Source organism: Phocoena phocoena, chromosome 3, assembly GCF_963924675.1.
Source record: "Phocoena phocoena chromosome 3, mPhoPho1.1, whole genome shotgun sequence".
Classification (NCBI taxonomy): Eukaryota; Metazoa; Chordata; class Mammalia; order Artiodactyla; family Phocoenidae; genus Phocoena; species Phocoena phocoena.
Genome location: NC_089221.1, coordinates 13,607,195 through 13,631,959, shown reverse-complemented (window position 1 = coordinate 13,631,959; position 24,765 = coordinate 13,607,195). Strand labels below are relative to the sequence as shown.

The following is a 24,765-nucleotide window of genomic DNA, read 5'->3' as shown; positions in this document are numbered from 1 at the left end:
GTCCACCTGCCGATGCAGGGGGCACGGGTTCGTGCCCCGGTCCGGGAAGATCCCACATGCCGCGGAGTGGCTGGGCCCGTGAGCCATGGCCGCTGAGCCTGTGCTCCGCAACGGGAGAGGCCACGACAGTGGGAGGCCCGCGTACCGCAAAAGAAAAAAAAAAAAAAATTGGTTAGTCTTAATATATTCCATTGATGTTTAAAGATGTTATTAATTGTGATATTTAATTTTATGTGTCAGCTTGACTAGGTGACGAAATGCCAAGATATTTGGCTAAACCTTATTTCTGGTGTGCCTGTGAGCGTGTTTCTGGTTAAGATTAACATTTGAACCGGGGAACTCAGTCAAGCAGTCTGCCCTTCTCAGTGCAGATGGACACCATCCAATCTGTTGAGGGTCCGAATAGAACAAAAGATGGAGGATGGAGAACTCTCCCTCTGCCTAAATGTTTGCGCTAACACAGTGGTCTTTTCCTGCCTTCGGACTGAGACTTACACCATCAGCAACCCTGGTTCTCAGACTTTTAGACTCAGACTAACTGCATCACTGGTTTTTCTGGGTCTCCAGCTTGCAGACGGCAAACTATAGGACTTCTCAGATGCCGTAATTGTGTGAGCCAATTCCTCTTAATAAATCTCTTTATATATATACTATTAGTTCTATTTCTCTGGAGAACCCTGAGTAAACTTTAATAAAAGGTAATAAGTGATAATGAAAAAACACTAGAGCTAGTTACAGTAACTTTCAATGACTTGAAAACATAACTTTCAAAGTGGGCATGCTAGGGATGGGAGGGGCAGTCTCACGTCCTCTGGGGGAATTAGGCTCTAGACCAGCGATGAGTCTTCCGAAGTCAAGTTTATTGCCATTAAGGAGGTGGTCACTGTCAGAGGCCAGCTGTAAGACCCAAAGGGAACAAGGCATAGGTGAAATCACAATTTCTAGATTCCCTCAGAACTGGAGGGCACTGTTCAGAGGTGGTGATACAAATCCATCCCTATGGCTTGTTGGGTCCTTCAAGTTCATCTACCTGAAAATACCCATCACCACTCCTGCCAATATCAACAATTATGTGCTCTCGGTGAGTCAGAGCTTCCCCTGTGTACACAGTCTTTATATACCCAGATCACAGCGTGTCATCGGAAGACATGTGAGGAAGATACATAAATATTTTAGGTTCTGCAACGGGGCAGGTTGATAAAGACGAAGGGCATCAAGGCTTCCATAATGGTTAGCAAAGGGACCAAGCAGGATCCATACACTCAGGCTAGAAGCCCAGAAATTTCCATTCTCAAATAGCCAAAGTAGTTTCTGCATTTCTGAATTTCAAACGGACTCCAAGGACAGAACACAATTGCTTGCAGCCTGTACTGAGGGTGCATGGGCTGCCCCTTTAACTATGATGAGGATTCCAAAAATGAGTCATTTTCTAATCTGAGAAAATGAGGTGTTTATAAAAGAGGCCCACAAGCTTCAGAATCTTAGCCTGTTAAAGAATCCAATCCCTTAGCCCCCCCCCGTCCCCCCCCCTTTTTTTTTTAAACGAAGAGGAAACATATCTAGAGAAAGCTGTGAATTGTCCCAAATCACAGAGTTCTGAAACTAGTTTCTACCACATCACAATGCTTTCTTTTTCCAGAAATCCTTGGGGGGAAAATGCAAGAAAACCTTTTAGTTTCCTGCTTCTTTATGCCAACAGCTGCTCATGACAAACCGAACATACAGTTTCTATGGCTTTGTCCTGGAGCCAGCTGAAGGAGGGGGGCAAAGAGCTGCTTTCCAGCAAGGGAAAGAATCTGCGAGAAATAATTGACTGTCATCTGAAATATTTTCAGATGTCGGTTTTCAAAAGAGAGAGCGAGCTCAGAGAGGCGACTTTTACCTCAGCTTTTGCCGGAGGGTATCATTTACCTCAGATGCTTGTAAATCCCCAATTCTGTTTATTCACCCGTCACAGTGGTTTTTACTTCTTGACCCTCTTCCCCAACAATCCCTGAGGTTGTAGCTCACGCTGTTCATTTCTTTAACTCCCTGATGCATCTTACACATTTCAGCCTCTCGAATGTTCGTCTTCTGACTGAGCAGTGGATGAGATAAAGAAAGGCTGTTAGTCCGGCTGGATCCACGTCTGTCTGGCGCCTAAGTATGAGTCTGGGTTTTAATTCTTCCTGCCTGAGAGAGGGCTTCAAGCAAAGCAGCCATGCTGGGATTTCCTTCATTTTTTAAAGGAACTAAAAAGGCTCTCCCTGGTGGGCCCTAACCTTGTACTACCAATTGAGAACTGTGCTTGAGAAAAGGTGCAAAATCAACCCAAGGGTGAGGAGAGTAGGGGTGAAATATGAAGAGATGCTTGGCCATGATGGCTTCTCCCCAATGTCTGCAAAATGGTGAGCAACCACAATCACAGGCCACAACACAGAATCAGCTTAGACACTGCACTCAGGCTCCATGAAACAGTAACCAGTGGATGTCAGGTCACTTTCTAAACTACCTCCGTTTGAGTTAGAGTTGGTTCTTATTTATCTGTGATTAGATGTTTAGTTCCCATGATCTACGGTTGCTCTGAAATTACTTTGAGAATGATGGGGAGGAAAGACACGCTTAAAAGTCACCCCAACTTGAACTGCCAGACAAAAGGTGCCTCTAGTTCCTCTAAGAAGTTGACATCGTTTGATGAAAGGCATACCTCTGGCCCCCAGGGTCATGATTCCGTAAAGACAGTCTTTCAGGAAGAAGAGTCAGCCTCCTGACCCCTGGCTATCACAAGGGGGACCCTTCCCAGGTGGCAGTGTCCTTTACGGGTTCGGGATGGTGCGCTGGGAAGGGCCTGCCGATGGCAGGTCAGTGGCCACGTACCTGACACATCCAGATGCTCCAGATTGGGACAGAGGGACACCACATCGAAGACTGCCTCGTTGGAGATATTGTAGCAGCCCGAGACTTCCAGCCGCCGGAGCTCCGGGCAGCGCTGGGCAATGGTGTAAAGACCTCGGTCCGTGAGCCGCCTGCAGCCACTGACACTTACGGTTTCCAGCATGAGACAGACGTTGGGTGTGTCCTGACAGAGCCTGCGGGTCAGCACCTTGAGGGCGCGGTCCACGTTGACGGTCTCGCCCGTCAGGCGGATAGTCCTCCAGAGGCGCGGGTCCCAGGCCAGGTTGTACCAGCGGCGGCACACGCGGGCACAGCGGCACAGCTGGTTGGTGGGCAGGAAGGAGAAGATCTGCACCATGGCGTGGTCCGGGAGCCGTTCGATGCTGGCCTGCTCCTTCGGGGGCCGGGAGGCGAGCCGGATGAGCGGGTGGGTGAGACGGGTCGGGGGCGGGGAGTGGACCATGGCCACCGTCTCCCCGGTGACGGAGGACGAGGAGGTGGACGAGCCCCTTCCATTCTGAAATCCCGGCAGGTTGGGTGGACATATCAGGGCTGGGCTGGGCGTGCTCAGTGTGCGCATGCTCAGGTCGGAGTCTGGCAAAGGACACAGATAGAGCAAAGGGTTAAGGATGGCCAGAGCGGAGCCCCGGGAAGGAGGCAAGGGAGGTGACACTCATGCCACTGACATCCTTCCTGGGCCGACCCCTGCTGAATCCATCACCGGAAGTGGGAGCACATGCACGTTTCACCCATTCCAGAAAAGGGCTAATCCTCCAATATCTACATCAGGGGTGGGCAAACTATCTGTAAAAGGCCAGATAAGAAATAGTTGTGGCACTGCAGGCCATATGGGTTCTGTCTCTGTTGCAATTATTCAACCCTGCTGTTTTAGTGCAAAAGCTGCCATAAACAATTCGTAAACAAGCAGTCGTGGCTATTTTTCCATCCAATGTGTCCTGTAAAAACAGGTCAGCTGATTTGGTCCAAGGGCTAGAGTCTGCTGACCTTTGATCCACGTTAATGGTGATTATCTAAAGGGCACAACTTCAAAGTTTCATTATTTCTATACTGGGAAGAAAGCTCATACCTTACGAACACAAACTGATTGGCTTTTCTAATTATACTTTAGCTAGGCAGATGGTTATGCTTCATTTACGAATGAGGGGAATGTGTTTCACAAGAGGGGAAGACTGGCCGTGGGTATAGAGACCATTTGCTGTCTCTGCCCTCACCTGCCCCCTGGGGTTCAGTCCCCCATCTTTTGATAACCATACCCCAGACTCTGCGGTCTGAGTTCTGGGGAGCCCCTGCTTCCTTCCTCCATTAGATCTAGCACCTCAGATGGTATTTCCAGGCCTTGAATATCTGTGGCAATACTTATTTTTCCTTCTTATTAATCATTCCTCCCTTTGCATTTGAATAATGTGACTCTTATTCTGTTCCTCAGAACCAGAAAGATCACTTGATGAAGATGCAAGTGGTTTTTAAGCTTATGAGAGATTGAGAGTTCTCTAGAATACTGCTTTAAGAAGTCTGCTCATTTCATAGCTGCCCCTCTCCCAACCTTGAGAGACATATATACATATATATGGAAAAATTTATTCTCGTGCTATATAAATATATTTATATAATATATATTTTACATATTTAGATGGATAGATTTATTTAGGAAGACATTTATTCTCTTTCTAAATATGTTTATATATTTCATACAGATGTGTGAATATACATATATATATATATATATATAGAGAGAGAGAGAGAGAGAGAGAGAGGGAATGAATTTACCTCCAAAATACACATTTCTTTACCTGTGAAATAAGTGAGTTGATTTAGATAATTTATAAGTCATTTCCAGCTCTAATTATAGCTCTAAAGACTTAAACAAAAATTCTATCCTTGTGTGCTTTTTCACATTTCATACCTTCAGAATTTTCAAACACTTGTCTTTTCAAAGAACTTCCGGCAATAACATATAACACAAGAACTTCTGACACAGGACATCTCTGCTGTCTACTTGTAGTTTTCCTATTGATATACTTTTTCTATTTCTACGTTTTCTTTTGAATTTACTTCTCTGTAACCTAACACTGAGACTGTCCTACACATGTCCACCACTATTGCTCCTGGAGCATCCTTAAATTATTATCTGTCCACCCCTCTCCCCCCGACACACCTATACATACACCTTGTCTGCCTCTTGAAATGCAAACACCTTTTGTGACTGAGTGCAAATGTCACCTCCACTAAGAATACTTCCTTAGTGTCTCTGAGATATAATTAATCCCTTCCCTTTGGAAATTCCCACCCTTTGTTATACAGGCATGTGTGAATTTATCTTTCCCTAATGTGGCTCATTTCTCTCTTTTGCATTTCTCCCTATATCCCCATATCCTTTGTCGTGTATCTTTGCAGTCTTCCTAGGCAGAGTATATTTCTTCGGTCCAGTGATGTTGGCTTTGGCCACGTGACTTGCTTTGGCTAGTGAATATTAGGGGATGTGATCTGTCCAAAGCCGGTTGTGTGGTTGGGCTTGCCCACCTGCTTCTGTCATCACCATGGGAAGAACATGCTTGACTGGTCCACTGATCTTAGGATGACGAGAGGCCCATCATCTCATCAGATGAGCAGACAGAACTGGCCCCAAACTGCAGCTCAGGGCCAAGCTCAACCAAGCCTGGTTGGAGTCAATGGATGCCCAGATGAACCACAGATGTGGGAGCTAGAATACTGAGTTTTGGGATGATTTGTACCACAGTATTGCTGCGGCAACAGACGACAGATATGTCTTCTATTACACTAAAAACTCCTTTGAGACAGGATTAAATCCTTTTCTTATTTGTGTCCTGGCAGCCCCTGACGTAGGTTTATGGTACATAGTAGGTGCACATAAATGTCTTGACTGGAAAGGAAATATTTATATGTTTAAAAAGGATTAATATCTAGCTTGGCATGTACTTTTCTATCCCAGGTGGTATACATACTGCATTTTAAGTCATTCATAAGAAAAGAAATATGTACTTCTCTCTTTTGTAATCAGCTACAATAAACAGTAAATCTTTAAGGAAAAGCTTAAGTGTAAACCAATTAGGGATTTCAGAACTGCCATCCAAGCTACCATGGTACTAACCATCATTACATGAACTCCAAGAATTGCCTCTGAAGTTACCATTTTTCTTAGACAGTTGAACAACTTCTTTTGGACCAGGAAGGAGGGGCAATCTTAGGCTTTCAGCTCTGACATTTTAGCAGCTGTGAGGGCTCTGAAATCTCTCTCCTGCCTGCCTACATTCTGTTCGTCTTGAAAGAGAAGACACTTAATTGTTCTGTGGAGACTTGCACGGCTTGATTTAGGCCCCCGAGGAATGAGCTATACTTACGGTGGAGGTGGAGTGGATTCCTAAAACCTGCATCTGTAACGGGTTCACTTTTCATCTCTCTTTCATACTCCCAGCACTGGATTATAGGAATGCATCCAGATTGCCTAGCACTGCTGTGCACTTAGTAACGCTTTTAGTTTTTTCTTTCTTTTCTTTGCCAATAATCATGCCCTGGTATTAAGGGAATTCACACTCAGAAAAAGATGGCAGTCTGGCACCTCCGTCGGGAAAATTCTGCCCTGGGAGACTCAGGAGCACAGTAATGGCTCTCCTTTCTAGTGCTTGGCAACCGGATTCTCATCAGTAATTCATGATGGCTCTGCACTGCTCCCCAAGGTGGGAGTAGAGTAGGGAAGTCTGGGAGATTTCGGCCAGGACACCTGGATGTGTCTTTTTCCAGAGCATACACCAGGTTTCTCTGAGTTTTTCCTATTTATTCTACAGTAGGTCAAAAACCCTCTGAGAATTTTTGCAAGGATACAGTTTGTCATAATTGAATAAATAGCACCCGATAATTATAAAAATAATGAAGAATGATGAATAATGCTATGGTCTGGACGTTTCTAGCCCTCTCAAAATCATGCTGAGTGAATCTTAACCCCCAAGTTGACGGTCCTAGGGGTGGGGCCTTTGGGAGGTGATTAGGTCATGAGAGTAGAACCCTCATGAATGGGATTAGTGCCTTTATAAAAGAGACCTCACAGAGCTAGCTCTTACTTCTGCCGCGTGAGGTGGCAGTGAGAAGGCAGACATCTACGAGGAAGTGGGTCCTCACCAAACACCGAGTCTGCCAGCAGCCTCTTGGACTTGCAGCCTCCAGAACTGTGAGAAATACATTTTTGTTGTTTATAAGCCACCCAGTGCCTTTCTGCAATAGTAGCCTGAACAGACTAAGACAAATAACACCTGGAGATATTTATATCTAGATGTTGTCACGAAGTATCTTTTCTTGATATTTTATATCAAGAAACATATATATTTGGGGAAATAGAAATACATAAATATATTTTTTTCGCAGAATACATGCACACATATACACGTAAGCACATATTTTAAATTTGGAAATAAACGCTATTATGGAAAAAATATGCATAGCTTGCCACACAGTTTCTTTTACCCTTTGATACTTGGAGCCATTTATTGCCACAAGCTATGGTTTATATAAACAGGAAGTACTTTTTCCATATAGAACTATCAAGAGTCCTAGAGTATAAATGTCTATGTGCCGGGAAAAGGTAGTATGGCTTCAAATTCAAAACAAGGACCATTTCCGCTACCAAGTCATGTATTTCACGTGCCCATGGCACTGCAGAAGAACCTAGTGCGCTCTTTGTACATAGTTTTCTCTCCTATGTCCTTTTCAGAGGACTGGCAGCTAAATGGACATTGGAAACAGCTGCTAATTTTTCTGATAGAGCTTAGAAACAAGGATGCTGATGCCCTGATACCTGGACACACACACAGAGAGGAAAGGATCAAAGACAAATATTAAGACGACAGTTAGAAGAAACCTGGAACCCTCCTCCTGGCCTTGCGACATTGCAAGACAAACAGAAGCAGAAAGAAAGATGACTTTATATGAACTCAGAATATGACTTTAGAATATTTTGTAGGAATGAACATATTTTCATATCTGAATACCTATTCCAAGTGAATTTCTACCTATCTGATGTCTTGAGGGCAAACTCAACCTGTTTATCTTAACAGTAGGGTGATACCCATTGGGAGATAACACAGTATAACAATAACTGAGAGGCTATTACCACTACTTTTTTTTGGCGGTATGCGGGCCTCTCACTGCCGCGGTCTCTCCCGCTGCGGAGCACAGGCTCCGGACGCGCAGGCTCAGCGGCCATGGCTCACGGGCCTAGCCGCTCTGCGGCATGTGGAATCCTCCCGGACCGGGGCACAAACCCGTGTCCCCTGCATCGGCAGGCGGACTCTCAACCACTGCGCTACCAGGGAAGCCCTATCACTACTTTTAATACATTGTACACTTTTGTATACATTTAAATAAAAATTAGCCATTATAGTACATCTTTCTTTACTGTCCCCCCTAGGCAAATGGTGAGATGCGTGGATAATATATGGAAGAACTACCCTGCCAGGCATTATTTTGAGCAGGGAAACTAGCACTGGCAGAAAGTACCAAGTGAAATATACATCTCCAAAAGCTTCTATCAAGAATCAAATCTACTGCTGCTTGCATTAAGTGTCCTTAAATTCTGAGAAGTCCTTTTGATAGCTGGAAATGGGGATCACGAAATGGCACAGAGTAGCTTGTTTAAAAGCCCTTCTTTCCTGCTGCTTCTATGGTATCCACATGGCCATGAGGCACAGATACCACCCACAGCGTTCTTGGCAAGAATCACTGGAAGGGGGGTATGCAAAAGCCGTTTGGATCACTTCTTTGAAGATCAAATGTCCCCTGAAATATCAGGACAAGGAATGTCCAAACTCTTAGGAGACAAATACATCTTCATCACATATGAAAAATTTCCAGAATGTACAAGGTAGGTGGCTTTTGAAATTTACCAAGACTCCTGTCTACTCTGCAGACAAGCTATGAGCAAACCTTTTTCAAAAATAAATACATGAATTGGTAATGGAATCAGTTAAAGGTACACTCAATGAATTACGTCGTTGTAGGATGGATCAGTGAATGGACGGATGGACAAACAGACAAAGCTATAAAAGGAAAAATGATAAAATCTGCAAAAAAGGACATGTTTGGTTAATTTTACATATAAAAATGGAATTGGAGGGCTTCCCTGGTGGCGCAGTGGTTGAGAGTCCGCCTGCCGATGCAGGGGACACGGGTTCGTGTCCCGGTCCAGGAAGATCCCACATGCCGCGGAGCAGCTGGGCCCGTGAGCCATGGCCGCTGAGCCTGCGCGTCCGGAGCCTGTGCTCCGCAACGGGAGAGGCCACAACAGTGAGAGGCCCGTGTACCGAAAAAAAAAAAAAAAAATGGAATTGGGAAAGAGGTTGTCAGTTATGAATGTGTAAGACTCTAAGAAAGATAGAGATGAACACATGTGAAGGTCATGAAAGCAGAATGGGAGAATTTAAGGAGAAGTGAACAAACCGTTTTTTGCAATAGCACATGTATTTTGTGGCCTGTGTCTCTTAATGATATCGGGAAGCTGGATATATCCCCCAAACCGAAAAAGAACATAAAAACACACACCACTGATGTCTGCGGGAAAATACACAGAATAAACTGCAAGGAATCCATACACAGGGATAGACACTCTGGGTATGAAAATTCAGTAGGTTGAGCTGCTACAGATCCTTGGATTACAGATTTATAGGCAGAAAAGAAAGTGACGATTCATTTATTCACTGGATCATTTAACACACATGCTTACTGTTGCCTGTTGCCTGAGTGCCCAGTGCGGTCTGGAAAGGAGGAGTTTTTGCACTTGAGTAGATTATAAAGCAAATGTTCCCAACCCACCTCCTTTCTGCACTGCAGCCCCATTCAAGTACATCCACAGCAAAGACTCTGCCCTTTCCAATTGCTTGTAGCCTTTAGGGAGAGAGAAAAAAAGACTCTATGTTGAGAATGTGCCAGAATCACACAAAATCCAGGATGGAAAAGGATAGAAAAGTACGTCTAAGTCTGGAAACATAGTCAGTTTTCAGGAGTCCAAGGTAAGGACAGTGAATATAAAATCTAGTAGTGGAAAACATTTGAATTAAAGAATATTTTTGGTAAACTTTTGGATTTTCTCAAAATGAGGCTAATTTTTATTTCATACAATGGAGATCGTAAATCAAATGAACAGAATTATACTTTTTTATACTGATATTTTCATCTGTTTTCTAAAATAAGAGACAGTGGATACTTTAAAGTTTAAGAACTCGTGGTTCCATGAATAATTTCAAACATTTCCAAGTATGTGAATTATGTGCGAATGATGTGCTTTATGTTGTTAAATTAAATATGTAAAGAATACCAAAAAGTATAGCTGTCTTTTTCTGGAGGGAAAACCCTATGACCTTTTATTCTCATTGTTTCAAAAGTCCTGGAAATTTTACCTCTTCAGTAATTATAGTACGGTATCAAAAATATTCAAGGCATCTCACGCATACATGCTTATTAGACACATTTTCTTCTAACTAGATAGCTGCCCGTTTTGTACAAGTTTTTATTTTCAAACCACTGCTGTTTACACTCTAGGAAGTCATATTTACATTGCATTGGCCTTTCAATGTCAAAATTTACAAAGCAACTCTGCATTTTCCCCCTCTGATTACCAAAACTTTTGTGCAAGATGCTTTCCATTGTAAGCTGCCTTTCTACTCAAGAACTCTTGCCATAAAAAGCAAAGTTTCTTTTCTTAGCTTAAACTCAAGCTTAAAAAAATAGATCCATAAAACCTAGCTAGTAAAAAAAAAAAAAAACAATCTAAGAGAGCTTTCTCTTCTTGTTTTATTTCAAAATATTTTCTTTTAATGTGGTTCACATCAAAGACACACCCTAGAACTTATTTGAGGTATTGGTTGCTATAAAGTGGAAATTTATACAGACAAGGTTAATCCTGCATTTTACCTGGGAGGGGTTACCTTTAGGACTCAAGGGTTCTTGTTGGGAATGTCCTTCAGAAGGTGGCATCCCCCAGGATCAGATTATGGCTAAGACTTCTGCACAAGAACAAAAACCCGGCTTTGTCAGTCACCTGGATCAGTCCTATAAAGGTAGAGGTATGGTGATTGGTCCCTGAAATCTTGACGAGGGCGTGAGGGTCCTCTCATATCAGGGGATATAGTCTAGTCCAATGCCTGGCTCTATTTTTATGCTTAATACCGATTCCTCAATTTATCCAGTTTTTGACTCTAAACTGATTTGAGTGTGGAGTCTATTTTGTCCTTTAGTTCCTCTAAAAGAGAACAGTCACACTGCTAAGGAAGCTTTTAACCCACGTTGCCCTAAAAGCCATAATATTATATAATCGATGAAATGTACAGAATGGCACCTTGGGAATCTATAGTGCCGGATGATTTCACCTGCAATGCAGAGTATCTAGAAAGGATCTTTTAGACAACTTATTCCTGAGGAAGTATCAAGTGGCCTCAGAAACTATGTAAGAGTCCTGGATTATAATTCACAGCCTCCTTATGGCTTTACTTTGTGTTGAAATGATAACTTCCTAGTACTTTTTAAAAAGTCTGTAAAATGGCAAAGGGAGATGACCTTACACTATTTATTCTTTAATGGAAAGCAGGATGTTTTATCCCTGAGTACCACTGCTATTAGACGCAACCCTTTTCAAAAGGTGAGGAGATATTCTCCTTTGGGTAGAGCACGTTTTTAGAACCACTTTAACCATTTGTTCATCTTCCTTTGTAATAAAAAGAAAGGTTCAGATTCAAAGTCTTTGACAGATAGCAGTTATTTAGCTAGCATTTAATAACATTTTAATGTTTTGTAAAAATTATTCTTTATAATTTACTCTTATTTAAAAATCATTTAATTAAGACAAACAATACTGGTCTTTCAAGTAAGGTTATGCATATTTGGTTTTTAAATAACTTAAGTTTACTTTTAAAAATATTAAGTGATAGTATTTAATAGTACAGGTGTGAAGAGATATGGCAAAGATCATGACGGCATTTGTAAATGTCTCAAGTTTAGGAAACACTGTTAAGGTGAAAAGAACATTGAAGACGGATGAACTTGGATTCCTGCCTCTGCTTTACTATGTGCAACTTGCATCATGTGAGACAAGATGCTGAAACTCCAGGGGTCACCAACCTCCTCTTTTGTAAACTGGAAATAATTCCACCCACTTTACAGGGTAGTTAGGTGGAGTCCATGAAAGGTTAAGATATTGCTATCTGTAGAAGTGTTTGACAAAAATCTCTACTGAGGACCTCATGGGAAAGAATTTCTGGGCTCTCCTGCTATGGGGCTGAGTTTTTAGGGGCATACTCTTCTGGATTTCCAGTAAGCAGTCTCTTGGTCATCTTCTCCTGTCCCACGAGATTTCATGTATAGTCCCATCTTCATAAATTTCTTATTGTTGCCGCCACAAACCTTTGAAATGTCTTTCACATCAATGGCGGGTGATGGGGGAGAATAAAGATAAATAGAATATAGATAAAAATCCATGGTTAGAGCACAATGTACTTTTGTTGAACAAAATATGACCACTGCATTTACTGGCAAAAGAATACTGTAATGGTGAAAGTCTTTTCTCATAGTTTATTATAATTTTTTTTTTTTTAATGTCACGGTGGACTGCTCTCTCCTTGAAATTTCTCCCCTGGTTTTGCAGCACCTTTCTCTCCTGCTTTTCCTTTCTCCTTCTCAGGAGCTGTTTTCTCACACTCTTCCATGGTGCACCACTTATACACCAGTGTTTCCACAGAGTTTCATCGTTAATTCTTCTGTTAGCATCTGCCCCCCTCCTCACCGTGGGCTCATGCACTCACACGGCTTCAGCAAGGCCTCTAAGCTAATGACTCCTGAAACTCAAGCTCCAGTCTAGACCATGCTCTTTTTGCATATCTCGCCCAAACATTAAATACATACCTGCTAGAACAGTGCTGCCTACTATGGTAGCCACTAGCTATCTAAGGCTACTAGAAATTCAATTTATTAAAATTAACCTAAAAATTCAGCTCCTTGTGTGCACATTTCAGGACTCACTAGCCACATGTAGCCAGCGGCTGTTGTACCAGACAGCACTGATACAGTACAGTTCCATCACTGTAGAGAGTTCTACTGGACGATGCTATCTATACTAACTCTTTCCCACAAGTGTATCTCGAATACAATATGTACAAGACTGAATGCATCAATATCCTTTGGGAAACAACCTTTTCCTATTACTTTCTGTATTGGTGTTAAGGTATTACTGCTGGTTAAGTCTGCCTCCTAAGCTGGAAATCTGGGAATCACCTTGAATCCTACCTTTATCTAATAAGTTGTCAAGTCCCTCACTTTGATTAGTTTATGGAACTAGGATTCGCCTCCCTTTCTCTGTCTCCACTGCTATCTCCTCAGTTCAAGTTTTCATCATCTCTGTCTTCTCTCAACAACTCCTTGACTGATAGCCCTTACTCTGGCCTTCCTTCCAATTCTCCAGCACTCTAATATAGCCTTGGCACTGCATTTAGAGTCAATTTTCTAAAATATGGTCCAAGTCCCCTGCAACAAAACCTTGAATGGCTCATACCTTTCGTTGGGGTTTGAACTGGGTCCCCTACAAAATTATGCTGAAGTCCTAACCCCTGGTACCTGTGAATGTGGCCTTACTTGGAAAAAGAGTCTTTGAAGACGTAATCAAGTAAAGATGCAGTCATACTCAATTAAGGTGATTCCTAATCTGATATAACTGGTGTCCTTACAAGAAAAGAAAGCAGAGACACAGGGAGAGAAAACACAGAAACAGACACAGAGGTAAGATGGCAGTATAAAGATCGAGGCAGAAACTGGAGTTATGCTGCCATAAACCAAGGAACATCTGGGGCCACCAGGAGCTGAAAGAGGCAAGAAAGGATCCTTCTCCGTGTCCCTGCCAGCACCTTGATTTTGGACTTCTAGCCTCCAGAACTGTGAAACAAGAAATTCTGTTATGTTACCTGGTTCGTGTACTTTGTAACGGTAGCCCCGAAAACCAGTATACTTCTTCCCATACTTTTTAACTGAATGACTATTATGTGTCGGACATTGTATTAGGCACTACCTAGGTAACAAAGTCTAATCTTTTTTAGAGTGTGTAGGAGACGCTTCCCCCAAGTTCACATCTCAGAGCACGTGCTCATGTTGCTCTCCTGGCCTAGAAGTTCTTTTCCCCCAGACTAACTGGTTGATTCCCAGTCATTGCTCCAATTCCCAGGAGGATGTCAGCTTCTCTGTCAAGCCTTTCCAGATCCACCCAGGCTGAATTATTTAACTACTTTTACGGTTTCACATAATTGTATCTGTACCATGGCCCTTTTCACACAGTGTCTCTCCACCCACTGGACTGCAAGCACCTTGAGTCCAGGAGCTGCTCTCCTGTATCTCTAAGTCAATCAGGAGTCGCAACTGGATTTGGCCACCAAGAAACTGTCTACCTAAAGAACAAAAGGAAATATGCTTTGCTTGGCCCTATAACAAACCCCTTTCAGTTTTCTTTTGTTTGGAGTTGGAAATATTTATAGGAAGTGCAGATCTTCTTCCCGTTATGAAGGAATTACGTCCCCATAAACCCATCATAAGTTGAAAGTGCATTTAATACACCTACCCTACCGCACATCACAACTAGCCAAGCCTACCTTAAACATGCTCAGAACACTTACGTGAGAACACAGTTGGGCAACATCATCTAACACAAAGCCTATATATATATATTTTGTTTTCTCAGTACGCGGGCCTCTCACTGTTGTGGCCTCTCCCGTTGCGGAGCACAGGCTCCGGATGCGCAGGCTCAGCGGCCATGGCTCACGGGCCCAGCCGCTCCGCGGCATGTGGGATCCTCCCGGACCGGGGCACGAACCCGTGTCCCCTGCATCGGCAGGCGGACTCTCAACCACTGCGCCACCAGGGAAGCCCACACAAAGCTTATTTTATAATAAAGTGTTGAATATCTCATGTAATGTATTGAATACTGTACTGACAGTGAAAAAGAGAATAGTGGTCTGGGTAGTGTTTACCCTCGTGATCATGTGGTTGCCTGGCAGCTGGCTCATTGCCGCTAGCCAGCATCATGAGAGAACGTGGCACCGCATCATGCCAGGCTGGGAAAAATCAAAGTTCAAAATTTGCATATCACTTTTACACCATCATAACTCTGGAAAGTCGTAAGTCGGGGACTGCCTGGTACTTGGAGCAACCAGATGGTTCAGACTGAACGAGTTGGAACATCTCTGTCCTTCATCAACATCTCATTTTTTAGGTCTTTTTTCTTCGGCCCTCCACTTAATTTAGGCTGAGGTAGCATACACACTTAGTTTAAAAATATTCGTTGGACTTCCCTGGTGGCGCATTGGTTAAGAATCCACCTGGCAATGCAGGTGACATGGGTTTGAGCCCTGGTCCGGGAAGATCTCACACGCTGCAGAGCAACTAAGCCTGCAAGCCACAACTACTGAGCCTGTGCTCTAGAGCCCGCGAGCCACAACTACTGAAGCCTGCATGCCTAGAGTCCATGCTCTGCAACAAGAGAAGCCACCGCAATGAGAAGCCCGCGCACCGCAACGAAGAGTAGCCCGCGCGCGCTGCAACTAAAGAAAGCCCACACGCAGCAATGAAGACCCAACGCAGCCAAAAATAAATAAATAAAATTTAAAAAATTCGTCTACTTGGAAGGTATTTAAAAAGACACATGCACACACACAAAAACAATCTGTTGCAGCTCACATCACCTGAAGTATCTGAGAGCCAAATTCTTAGTGCTTTGTTCACGGTACCTGCTGTTGTACCTGAGTCACATCACTGCTCACTTCTAATAACAATGAAACATGAAAACTCACAATAAATGAAAAAAGAATAACATTTCTACATTGGCCCACAATTTTAAAATGTACTCTGTTTAACTTTAGTTACCTAAGATGGAACAGGAAGTTTTGTATGTGTGTGTGTTTTGTTTTTCCCCCAAATTGATTCACCCATCAATTGTAATAATCGGAATTGGCTTTTCCTTGACAGTGTGAGAGAGATCGTAATATTTATTTGCTTTTTTCCAGAGAGCTCATGGATAGCTTTTGCAAAGCTTGGGAAATGAGCCAGTTTTGTCTAGACAAGACAAGAAAACACATAGATTTCCATGAAAAGGCTTGCAATCCATAATTTTCCACTTCAAGTTGTACTTTATATGGCTGGCTTAATTGCTTTCTACCTTCAATTGTCAGATAATGCTTTTGCCTTATTTCTCCGTGAATAGTTATGAAATTCCAACGTTTGCATCTTTCAAAGTGCAATAGATGGTATAGTATTGAATTTAGATTTTGGTAAAGAGAAACATAAATTTTCAGTTCATAACAGAAAACAGGCCCTACAGGGAGAAATAGTCTAGCTCACACATTCAGCTCTCAAGTGAGAAAAAACAGAAATCACCAGTAAACTTACGAACATGTAAAATATCAATAATTAATTAGAAGTGTTTCCAAAGCAAAGCAAGTTCCTGAATTTCCTTAACCATTTGAAAATATGATCCACCATTGTTTAAATTCTTTACAATTTCTTTTAATATAAAAAATGTATAAAGCATTTATTATATATAAGACCCTGTTCTAAGTACTATATAAATATTGACTCAAATACAATGTTCCTATTATCATTTTTTCAGTGCTTGGGAAAACCAATGACCCAATGATATAGAGAAATATTTTATTCTCTCCGTATTATCAAATAGAGAAGGGACCAATAAAGGAACTTCACACATTTAAATATTGTTTTATTTACCTACTGAGGGTCTCTTTGCAGCCCGGTGGGTGGATGGATACCTTAAGGTGACCTAGGATACATTTGCATGGCGAGTTCCTGCTGTAGTCCAAGTTCATAATCTCTGCTTGAAAAAGTGGGCATAGAGGGAACCTCAAGATAATAAAAGCCATATGTGACAAACTCACAGCCAACATCATTCTCAATGGTGAAAAACTGGAAGCATTTCTTCTAAGATCAGGAACAAGACAAGGGTACCCACTCTCACCACTATTATTCACTATTATTATTATAGTTTTGGGAGTTTTAGCTATGGTAATCAGAGAAGAAAAGGAAATAAAAGGAATACAAATTGGAAAAGAAGAAGTAAAGCAGTCACTGTTTGAAGATGACATGATACTATACAGAGAAAATCCTAAAGATGCCACCAGAAAACTACTAGAGCAAATCAGTGAATTTGGTAAAGCTGCAGGATACAAAATTAATGCACTGAAATTTCTTGCACTCCTATACCCTAACAACAAAAAATCAGAAAGAGAAATTAAGGAAACACTCCCATTTACCATTGCAACAAAAAGAATAAAATACCTAGGAATAAACCTACCTAAGGAGGCAAAAGACCTATATGCAGAAAACTATAAGACACTGATGAAAGAAATCAAAGACAATACAAACAGATGGAAAGATATACCATGTTCTTGGATTGGAAGAATCAACATTGTGAAAACGACTATACTCCCCAAAGCAATCTACAGATTCAATGCAATCCCTATCAAATTACCAATGGCATTTTTCACAGAACTAGAACAAAATGTTTTACAATTTGTATGGAAACACAAAAGACCCCAAATAGCCAAAGCAATCTCGAGAAAGAAAAACAGAGCTGGAGGAATCAGGCTCCCTGACTTCAGACTATACTATAAAGCTACAGTAATCAAAACAGTATGGTATCGGCACAAAAACAGAAATAAGATCAATGGAACAGGATAGAAAGCCCAGAGATAAACCCACACACATATGGTCACCTTATCTTTGACAAATGAGGCAAGAATATACAATGGAGAAAAGATAGCCTCTTCAATAAGTGGTGCTGGGAAAATTGGACAGCTACATGAAAAAGAATGAAATTAGAATACTTCCTAACACCATACACAAAAATAAACTCAAAATGGATTCAAGACCTAAATGTAAGGCCAGACACTGTAAAACTCTTAGAGGAAAACATAGGCAGAACACTATGACATAAATCACAGCAAGATCCTTTTTGACCCACCTCCTAGAGGAATGTAAATAAAAACAAAAGTGAACAAATGGGACCTAATGAAAATTAAAAGCTTCTGCACAGCAAAGGAAACCATAAACAAGACGAAAAGACAACATTCAGAATGGGAGAAAATATTTGCAAACAAAGTAACTGACAAAGGACTAATCTCCAAAATTTGCAAGCAGCTCATGCAGCTCAATATCAAAAAAGCAAACAGCCCAATCCAAAAATGGGCAGAATGGGACTTCCCTGGTGGTGCAGTGGTTAAGAATCCGCCTGACAGTGCAGGGGACACGGGTTGGAGCCCAGGTCCGGGAAGGCCCTACATGCTGCAGAACAACTAAGCCCACGTGCCACGACTACTGAGCCTGTGCTCTAGAGCCCACAAGCCACAACTACTGAAGCCCATGCGCCTAGAGCCCGTGCCGGCAATAAAGAGAAACCACCACAATGAGAAGCTCGTGCACAATCACGAAGAGTAGCCCCCGCTCGCTGCAGCTAGAGAAAGCCTGAGCACAGCAACGAAAACCCAACGCAGCCATAAATAAATAATAAATTAATTAATTAGAAAAAAAAGGATGGAAGACCTAAATATACATTTCTCCAAAGTAGACATCCAGATCGCCAACAAACACATGAAAGAATGCTCAACATCACTAATCATTAGAGAAATGCAAATCAAAACAACAATGAGGTATCACCTCACACTGGTCAGAATGGCCATCATTAAAAAATCTACGAACAATAAATGTTGGAGAGGGTAATGGAGAAAAGGGAACCCTCCTGCACCGTGGGTGGGAATGTAAATTGATACAGCCACTATGGAGAACAGTATGGAGGTTCCTTAAAAAAACAAAAATAGAACTACCATATGACCCAGCAATCTCACTACTGGGCATATACCCTGAGAAAACCATAATTCAAAAAGATACATGTACCACAATGTTCATTGCAGCACTATTTACAATAGTCAGGACTTATTTGGAAGCAGCCTAAATGTCCATCGACAGATGAATGGATAAATAAGATGTGGCACATATATACAATGGAATATTACTCAGTCATAAAAGGAACGAAATTGAGTTATTTGTAATGAGGTGGATGGACCTAGAGTCTGTCGTACAGAGTGAAGTAAGTCAGAAAGAGAAAAACAAATACCGGATGCTTACGCACATATATGGAATCTAAAAAAACGGTATTGATGAACCTAGTGGCAGGGTATGAATAAAGATGCAGACGTAGAGAACAGACTTGAGGACACAGTGGAGTAAGGGGAAGCTGGGACGAAGTGAGAGAGTAGCATTGACATATATACACTAGCAAATGTAAAATGGATGGCTAGTGGGAAGCTGCTGCATAGCACAGGGAGATCAGCTTGATGCTTTGTGACCACCTAGAGGGGTGGGATAGGGAGGGTGGGAGGGAGGCTCGAGAGGGAGGGGATATGGGGATATATGTATGCATATAGCTGATTTACTTTGTTATACAGCAGAAACTAACACAACATTGTAAAGCAATTATACCCCAATAAAGATATATATATAAAAAAAAATCTCTGCTTGAGAGACTCCAGGGCCTCCCTACAGGGTAGGGTTATTTCAAGGAATAGACCCAATACACAGTAGCACAAAGACTGGCTTTTCAATGGGCCCCTGGATTGTGGGGGCAGTACTTTACATGGCTGGCTCACATGGGCCCAATTCTGGACTACATTATTAATTCATACTTGTTTTAGGAAGTCCTCATTTTAAAGGGAAATTAATAACAACCTTAAGGAAATTCGGCTACAGCATAGAATTCAAGTTAACTGAAATACTTCTGGGAAATCCTTCCACACCAACTGCATATTTTTCTGTAGAATTAGGACCTTTTATCAACTTTCCAATTCACCCATATTCCAACCAGTCCATAATTTCTGGGTCATTTTTCTCTTTAGAAAGATATCTAGAAGTATATCACCCATATTCCAACCAGTCCATAATTTCTGGGTCATTTTTCTCTTTAGAAAGATATCTAGAAGTGTATACTTATGGAGTATATCTCTTAGCAGCATTTGGGTGACGACTGAAAAAATAAATCTAAACGTAAGTTCCTAATTATAACATGCGGTTCAGTATACTCAGCGCTGAAAGCTCCCGCTTAATCCTGAGATCATTAAAACAAAAATGCTTGGGGTCAGGGCTGGGAACCAGGAGGGGAGGATGTATACATTTGATACGTCGGAGATGATCTCTATTTAAAATAGCTTTTTTGGACAACGTGTTCCTTTATTTCTCTTTTAACCAAAATTCAAGACTTAGTCATAGCAAACAAAATGGTAGATTCTGGTTCAACATGTATAATATATGGATATTTCGTATTCCAGGATGTTTCATATTTAGTATGTTACACTTCTAGTTTCCCCAGGAGGCCATGGTTTGACCTTGGAACATGGGTCAGGGTGTAGGTGGTGGCCCATGAGTACACTGGGAGGTAACTCAGGATTTACCCCCTCTCTCCTGCCCCCTGCATTTTTCCCTTTGCCTCCCCTAACCCAAGATATCCAGATGGTTCTCGTGGGTGGACCACTCTGCTTACTTTCATTACTTTAGATCTGAACTTAAAACACTTTTTTACCAGCAAATGGGAACACTTTGACATTTGCCAGGCTGGTGGCTTGGGTTTTCCTCAAGATTTGTTGTTCTTACACTTATTCACTTGGTTTTAAAATCTCTCTCTATTAAATTAACAGGAGCAGAGATTATTTCCAAAGATGATAAAAACATTTTCAGATTTATGCTTCAGAGGTTGAGCAGATAGAAGCCTTGAGGTAGGAATTGTTTCGGCTCATTCAACGTGAACACCCTTAAAAAAATTCCTCATTCTGGGTCAGATGATGTGCAGGTTGGCCTCTGAGCATTAAGTTAGTACTTTTTGGTTAAGGAGAAGATCAAATCTCTTAAAACAGCTCAAAACCAGAAAATAAGTTGAAAATGGCAGCTTACTTTTAGATTTTAAGAAATTTCAATGTTTTATTGTTTAAGAGTTAATTTCAGGTTATTCTGAATAACAAAAAAAATCATGGTTGATAGCTAAAAGATTGGCTTCATGGATCAAGAAAATAAAAAGATGATTTTTGCATTTTGCAAAATGGTCCATTTGGTTCTTCTAGCCATGTCAAGAGCCTTATGAAACAGTACAGTGAAATATTCAGTGATTGACTATTACGATACTTAATTACATCACAGAAGAGCACAAGCCACAAAGAAATGGTCAGGTATTTGTACTTTTAATAATCATCTTTGGCCAGTAATGTAATGTAAAGGACACACTTTTCTTCATTATAAAAAAAAAATAACCCACATAAATACAGTCAAACAGTTATGAAATAGAGATTTCATTTTCTTAGGGAAAAATTTAGGACCAAGATTAATGTGCAAGATATCAAATGTGTGGCTTGTTATTAACATAATTCTTTCTTTTTTGTATCTTACAGACCTGGAACTCATTTTGAGCTTTGAACAGAGCTGTCCTTTATCCCTGGAAATAGCTTTTCTTCTTATGATTTGAATTCTGTAACGATCAAAATAAAATTAGGAGTAACCCATCACAACCATAATTTATCTAATACTTAATCATTGCAAAGAACCTCTGTTTTTGCCACAAAAGCCACAAAGCGTTTATAATTTACCCCTCTTTAGAGTTTGGCATTGTTACCTACTCAAAATAGGGAACAAAGAGCATTGTGTACTCACATCAGGGTTATGAGTTTTGTATGTTTTCGTTGTAAATAAGTACACAAAATGTCAGAAAGGGTCTGTTGCAATTTACATTCGACTAAACAGATAACCTAGTATGAACAAATCTGGCTCAAAACTTAGAAGTCTATCAAAATACAAGAATACATCTTTAAATTAGAGTAGCCAAGAAAAATAATGCTTGAAGTAGTCCTATGACTTTAGTGATAAAAATTATAAACACAGTAGAAAGCTGTACCTATGAAGATTCAGAGATAATAATATATTGTACCATGAAATGTAGCAACTACCATGGGATGTTCTAAGGGTGCTGTATTTCACAATGTCAACCTTAAGCTTAGGTCCCTAAAATAACCTTTACTTCTCCAATTCTTCCCTTCTCTTTCCAGGGGCTATAAAAATGTAGTTTCCAAAAGTTACATAAAGAGAAAGTCAGTGTCCAAGGTTTCGATCCCTAGATTGTGAAAGCGTGGACGACAATACAAGTATTGATATATATTCTATTGTCCCATGTGCTGGACTTTTTTGAAATGAATTAGTGGCACTCTGATCTCTAATCTGTTTTGAAAATTTTGAGTTGCATGAGAAATAGAAAAAAACAAAACAAAACACTAAGGCAGTTGCTACGTTGCAAAGCTGTATAATCTCCTTTAAAGGGGATTCCACAAAAATATCTCTTCATGGCTCTATCTTTCAAAATTGAGAACTAAAACCACGTTTAAAAAAAAAAGTCAAATGTCTGAATAAATTCTGGGTTTTCCTACTTCCTCCCTATTTTTGCACAAAGAAAGGAAAAATTGTTGCTGGTCAAAAAGAGTTTGTTTTCATGTGCATGCAGAGACCAGAGGCCATAAAAAGATAAAGCTGTGGCAACTAAGAAGGTGTTGATCTTTCTGGAGAGAAGTGTGACAGAATACCAAAGGGTGAGGAGAGCCTTCATCAGATTTCATGATGTTTACATCTAAACCCCCTCCTCCCAACTCCTGTATTTAATAGTCTGCACCCAGTGGGCACAATACTGGAAAGGGCATGGTAAGGGATGGGAATTGACCTCTAGATAGGCACCATTTGTCAGAATCCTTCAACTAAAGAACTGAGAGTCCGATCTTTCAAGAAACTTTTCCTTTCCTAGGTGGGTCCCATTTTCCACTCTTTTATTTCTGAAATGTTGCACATGGAGTTTAATATATCCTTTTAAATGGACTTTTCTCCTCAGTGTACTCATTTGGCTTGCCTGGGCTTCAACCTGCTGAATTTTCTGCAAGTAGCACAGAGGTCATCAGCATGGTGACTGCTGTCTTCCTCTCCCAGCCCTTTTGTGGAAATGCCCTTGACCTAGGCATTTGGCAGGCAAGTTACCAGTCAGTCCTTCAGGGCTTGCTCTGATCTGCTTGCCTAGACCTACCACTTGAAAATGTCACCATCAATATCATCGCACTTCTGTTGAGAGGCTACACCGTGCTCACCAGAGATCAGAGAGGCAAGAACTGAACTGGCCTGGAAGGACTGACAGTGACAACATGGTGTTGGATTTCTGAGGAAATTTCTGAGCTCTGTGACTTCTCTCAGTCTAGGGGACTTGGTGAAAGAATTGTACTGAGCCGCTGCCTCTTGAGCTGACCTATGTGGGACCCCACAAAGAAAGCTAGCAAGTTCTCTCCTAAAGAGTAAGCCCTCCACTCAATCATGGGCAAACTGTGAACACCAGCATTACTACTTAAGCCAAAGTACATCTCATACGGGGAACTGACCAGCTTCCTCAAGTCATCTGGACACTTTTTTCTTTTAATCAAAGCATTGAATTCTTCCTTGTATATTGTTCAGTTGTCTTCAAGCAACATAATGGCTGCAAAGAGTGAAAATGTGCTGGCTCAAAACATTCGACCATTTAGATAATCATAATTGTGTAAACAGAGATGCAAAGTTGGGCACTTTGTGCTATGAGGATGTTAAGAGTTCCAGGACTTCGCATACTGGGGCATCTGTGCCTTCTAAGGAAAACAAACTGATAACGCCACAACTTTAAACATTCTGTCTCATCTTAAATATTAAACATATGCTGTAAGGGGAAAAAAAGCACAGCCATGTGAAAGCAAGACAACCAATATAAAACTGTCACTGCGTACTCTATGGTCACAAAGAGAAGGCCAGGAGCAATAAGATGAGAGGCAGCTGCATGGACGTTCCCCATTTGGAAGACTGGACAGGAAAAGAGAAGCAGGGTTACTGGGAGTAGAAGGCTTTTGGGTCCTAATGAAGTGCAGGTTTCTGGTCATCCTATAATCACATTCCCTTTGACAGTCTGCACAAAGCAAGTTAACTGTTGAAGAATGCAGTTAAATTCCCTTCACACATGCATTCTAAAATGAACGATATTAACCTGAAAAAATAAACCTGTACAATATAGAGCAAGACATGGCCATCACACCTGCCTAAAAGTCATTAAGAATGCAAAGCCAGCCCATCATCAGATGAATGGATAAAGAAGATGTGGTGCATATATACAATGGAATATTACTCAGCCATAAAAAGAAACGAAACTGAGTTATTTGTAGTGAGGTGGATGGACCTCTGTCTATGATACAGAGTGAAGTAAGTCAGAAAGAAAAAGACAAATACCGTATGCTAACACATATATATGGAATTTAAGAAGAAAAAAAAAATGTCATGAAGAACCTAGGGGTAAGACAGGAATAAAGACACAGACCTACTGGAGAACGGACTTGAGGATATGGGGAGGGGGAAGGGTGAGCTGTGACAGGGCGAGAGAGAGTCATGGACATATACACACTAACAAACGTAGTAAGGTAGATAGCTAGTGGGAAGCAGCCGCATGGCACAGGGAGATCAGCTCAGTGCTTTGTGACCGCCTGGAGGGGTGGGATAGGGAGGGTGGGAGGGAGGAAGACGCAAGAGGGAAGAGATATGGGAACATATGTATATGTATAACTGATTCACTTTGTTATAAAGCAGAAACTAACACACCATTGTAAAGCAATTATACCCCAATAAAGATGTTAAAAAAAAAAAAGAATGCAAAGCCAATCATTCAGGTTCATGGCTGAGTATTTAGTACACTGTGCTGAGTATGATTAAAAAATCCTTCTAGGGCTTCCCTGGGGGCGCAGTGGT

At 41.4% G+C, this 24,765-nt stretch overlaps 1 protein-coding gene across 1 annotated transcript in view; it reads right to left on the bottom strand.

Annotated features, from left to right (window-relative positions):
- The window catches only part of FBXL7 (F-box and leucine rich repeat protein 7), a 297,697-nt gene that overhangs the window by 5,353 nt on the left and 267,579 nt on the right, over window positions 1-24,765 (bottom strand). Inside the window, exon 2 of the mRNA XM_065875305.1 lies at window positions 2,857-3,468. Coding sequence (XP_065731377.1) covers window positions 2,857-3,454 — 598 coding nt within the window. The 5' untranslated portion in view covers window positions 3,455-3,468. The remainder of the gene's footprint in view (window positions 1-2,856; window positions 3,469-24,765) is intronic.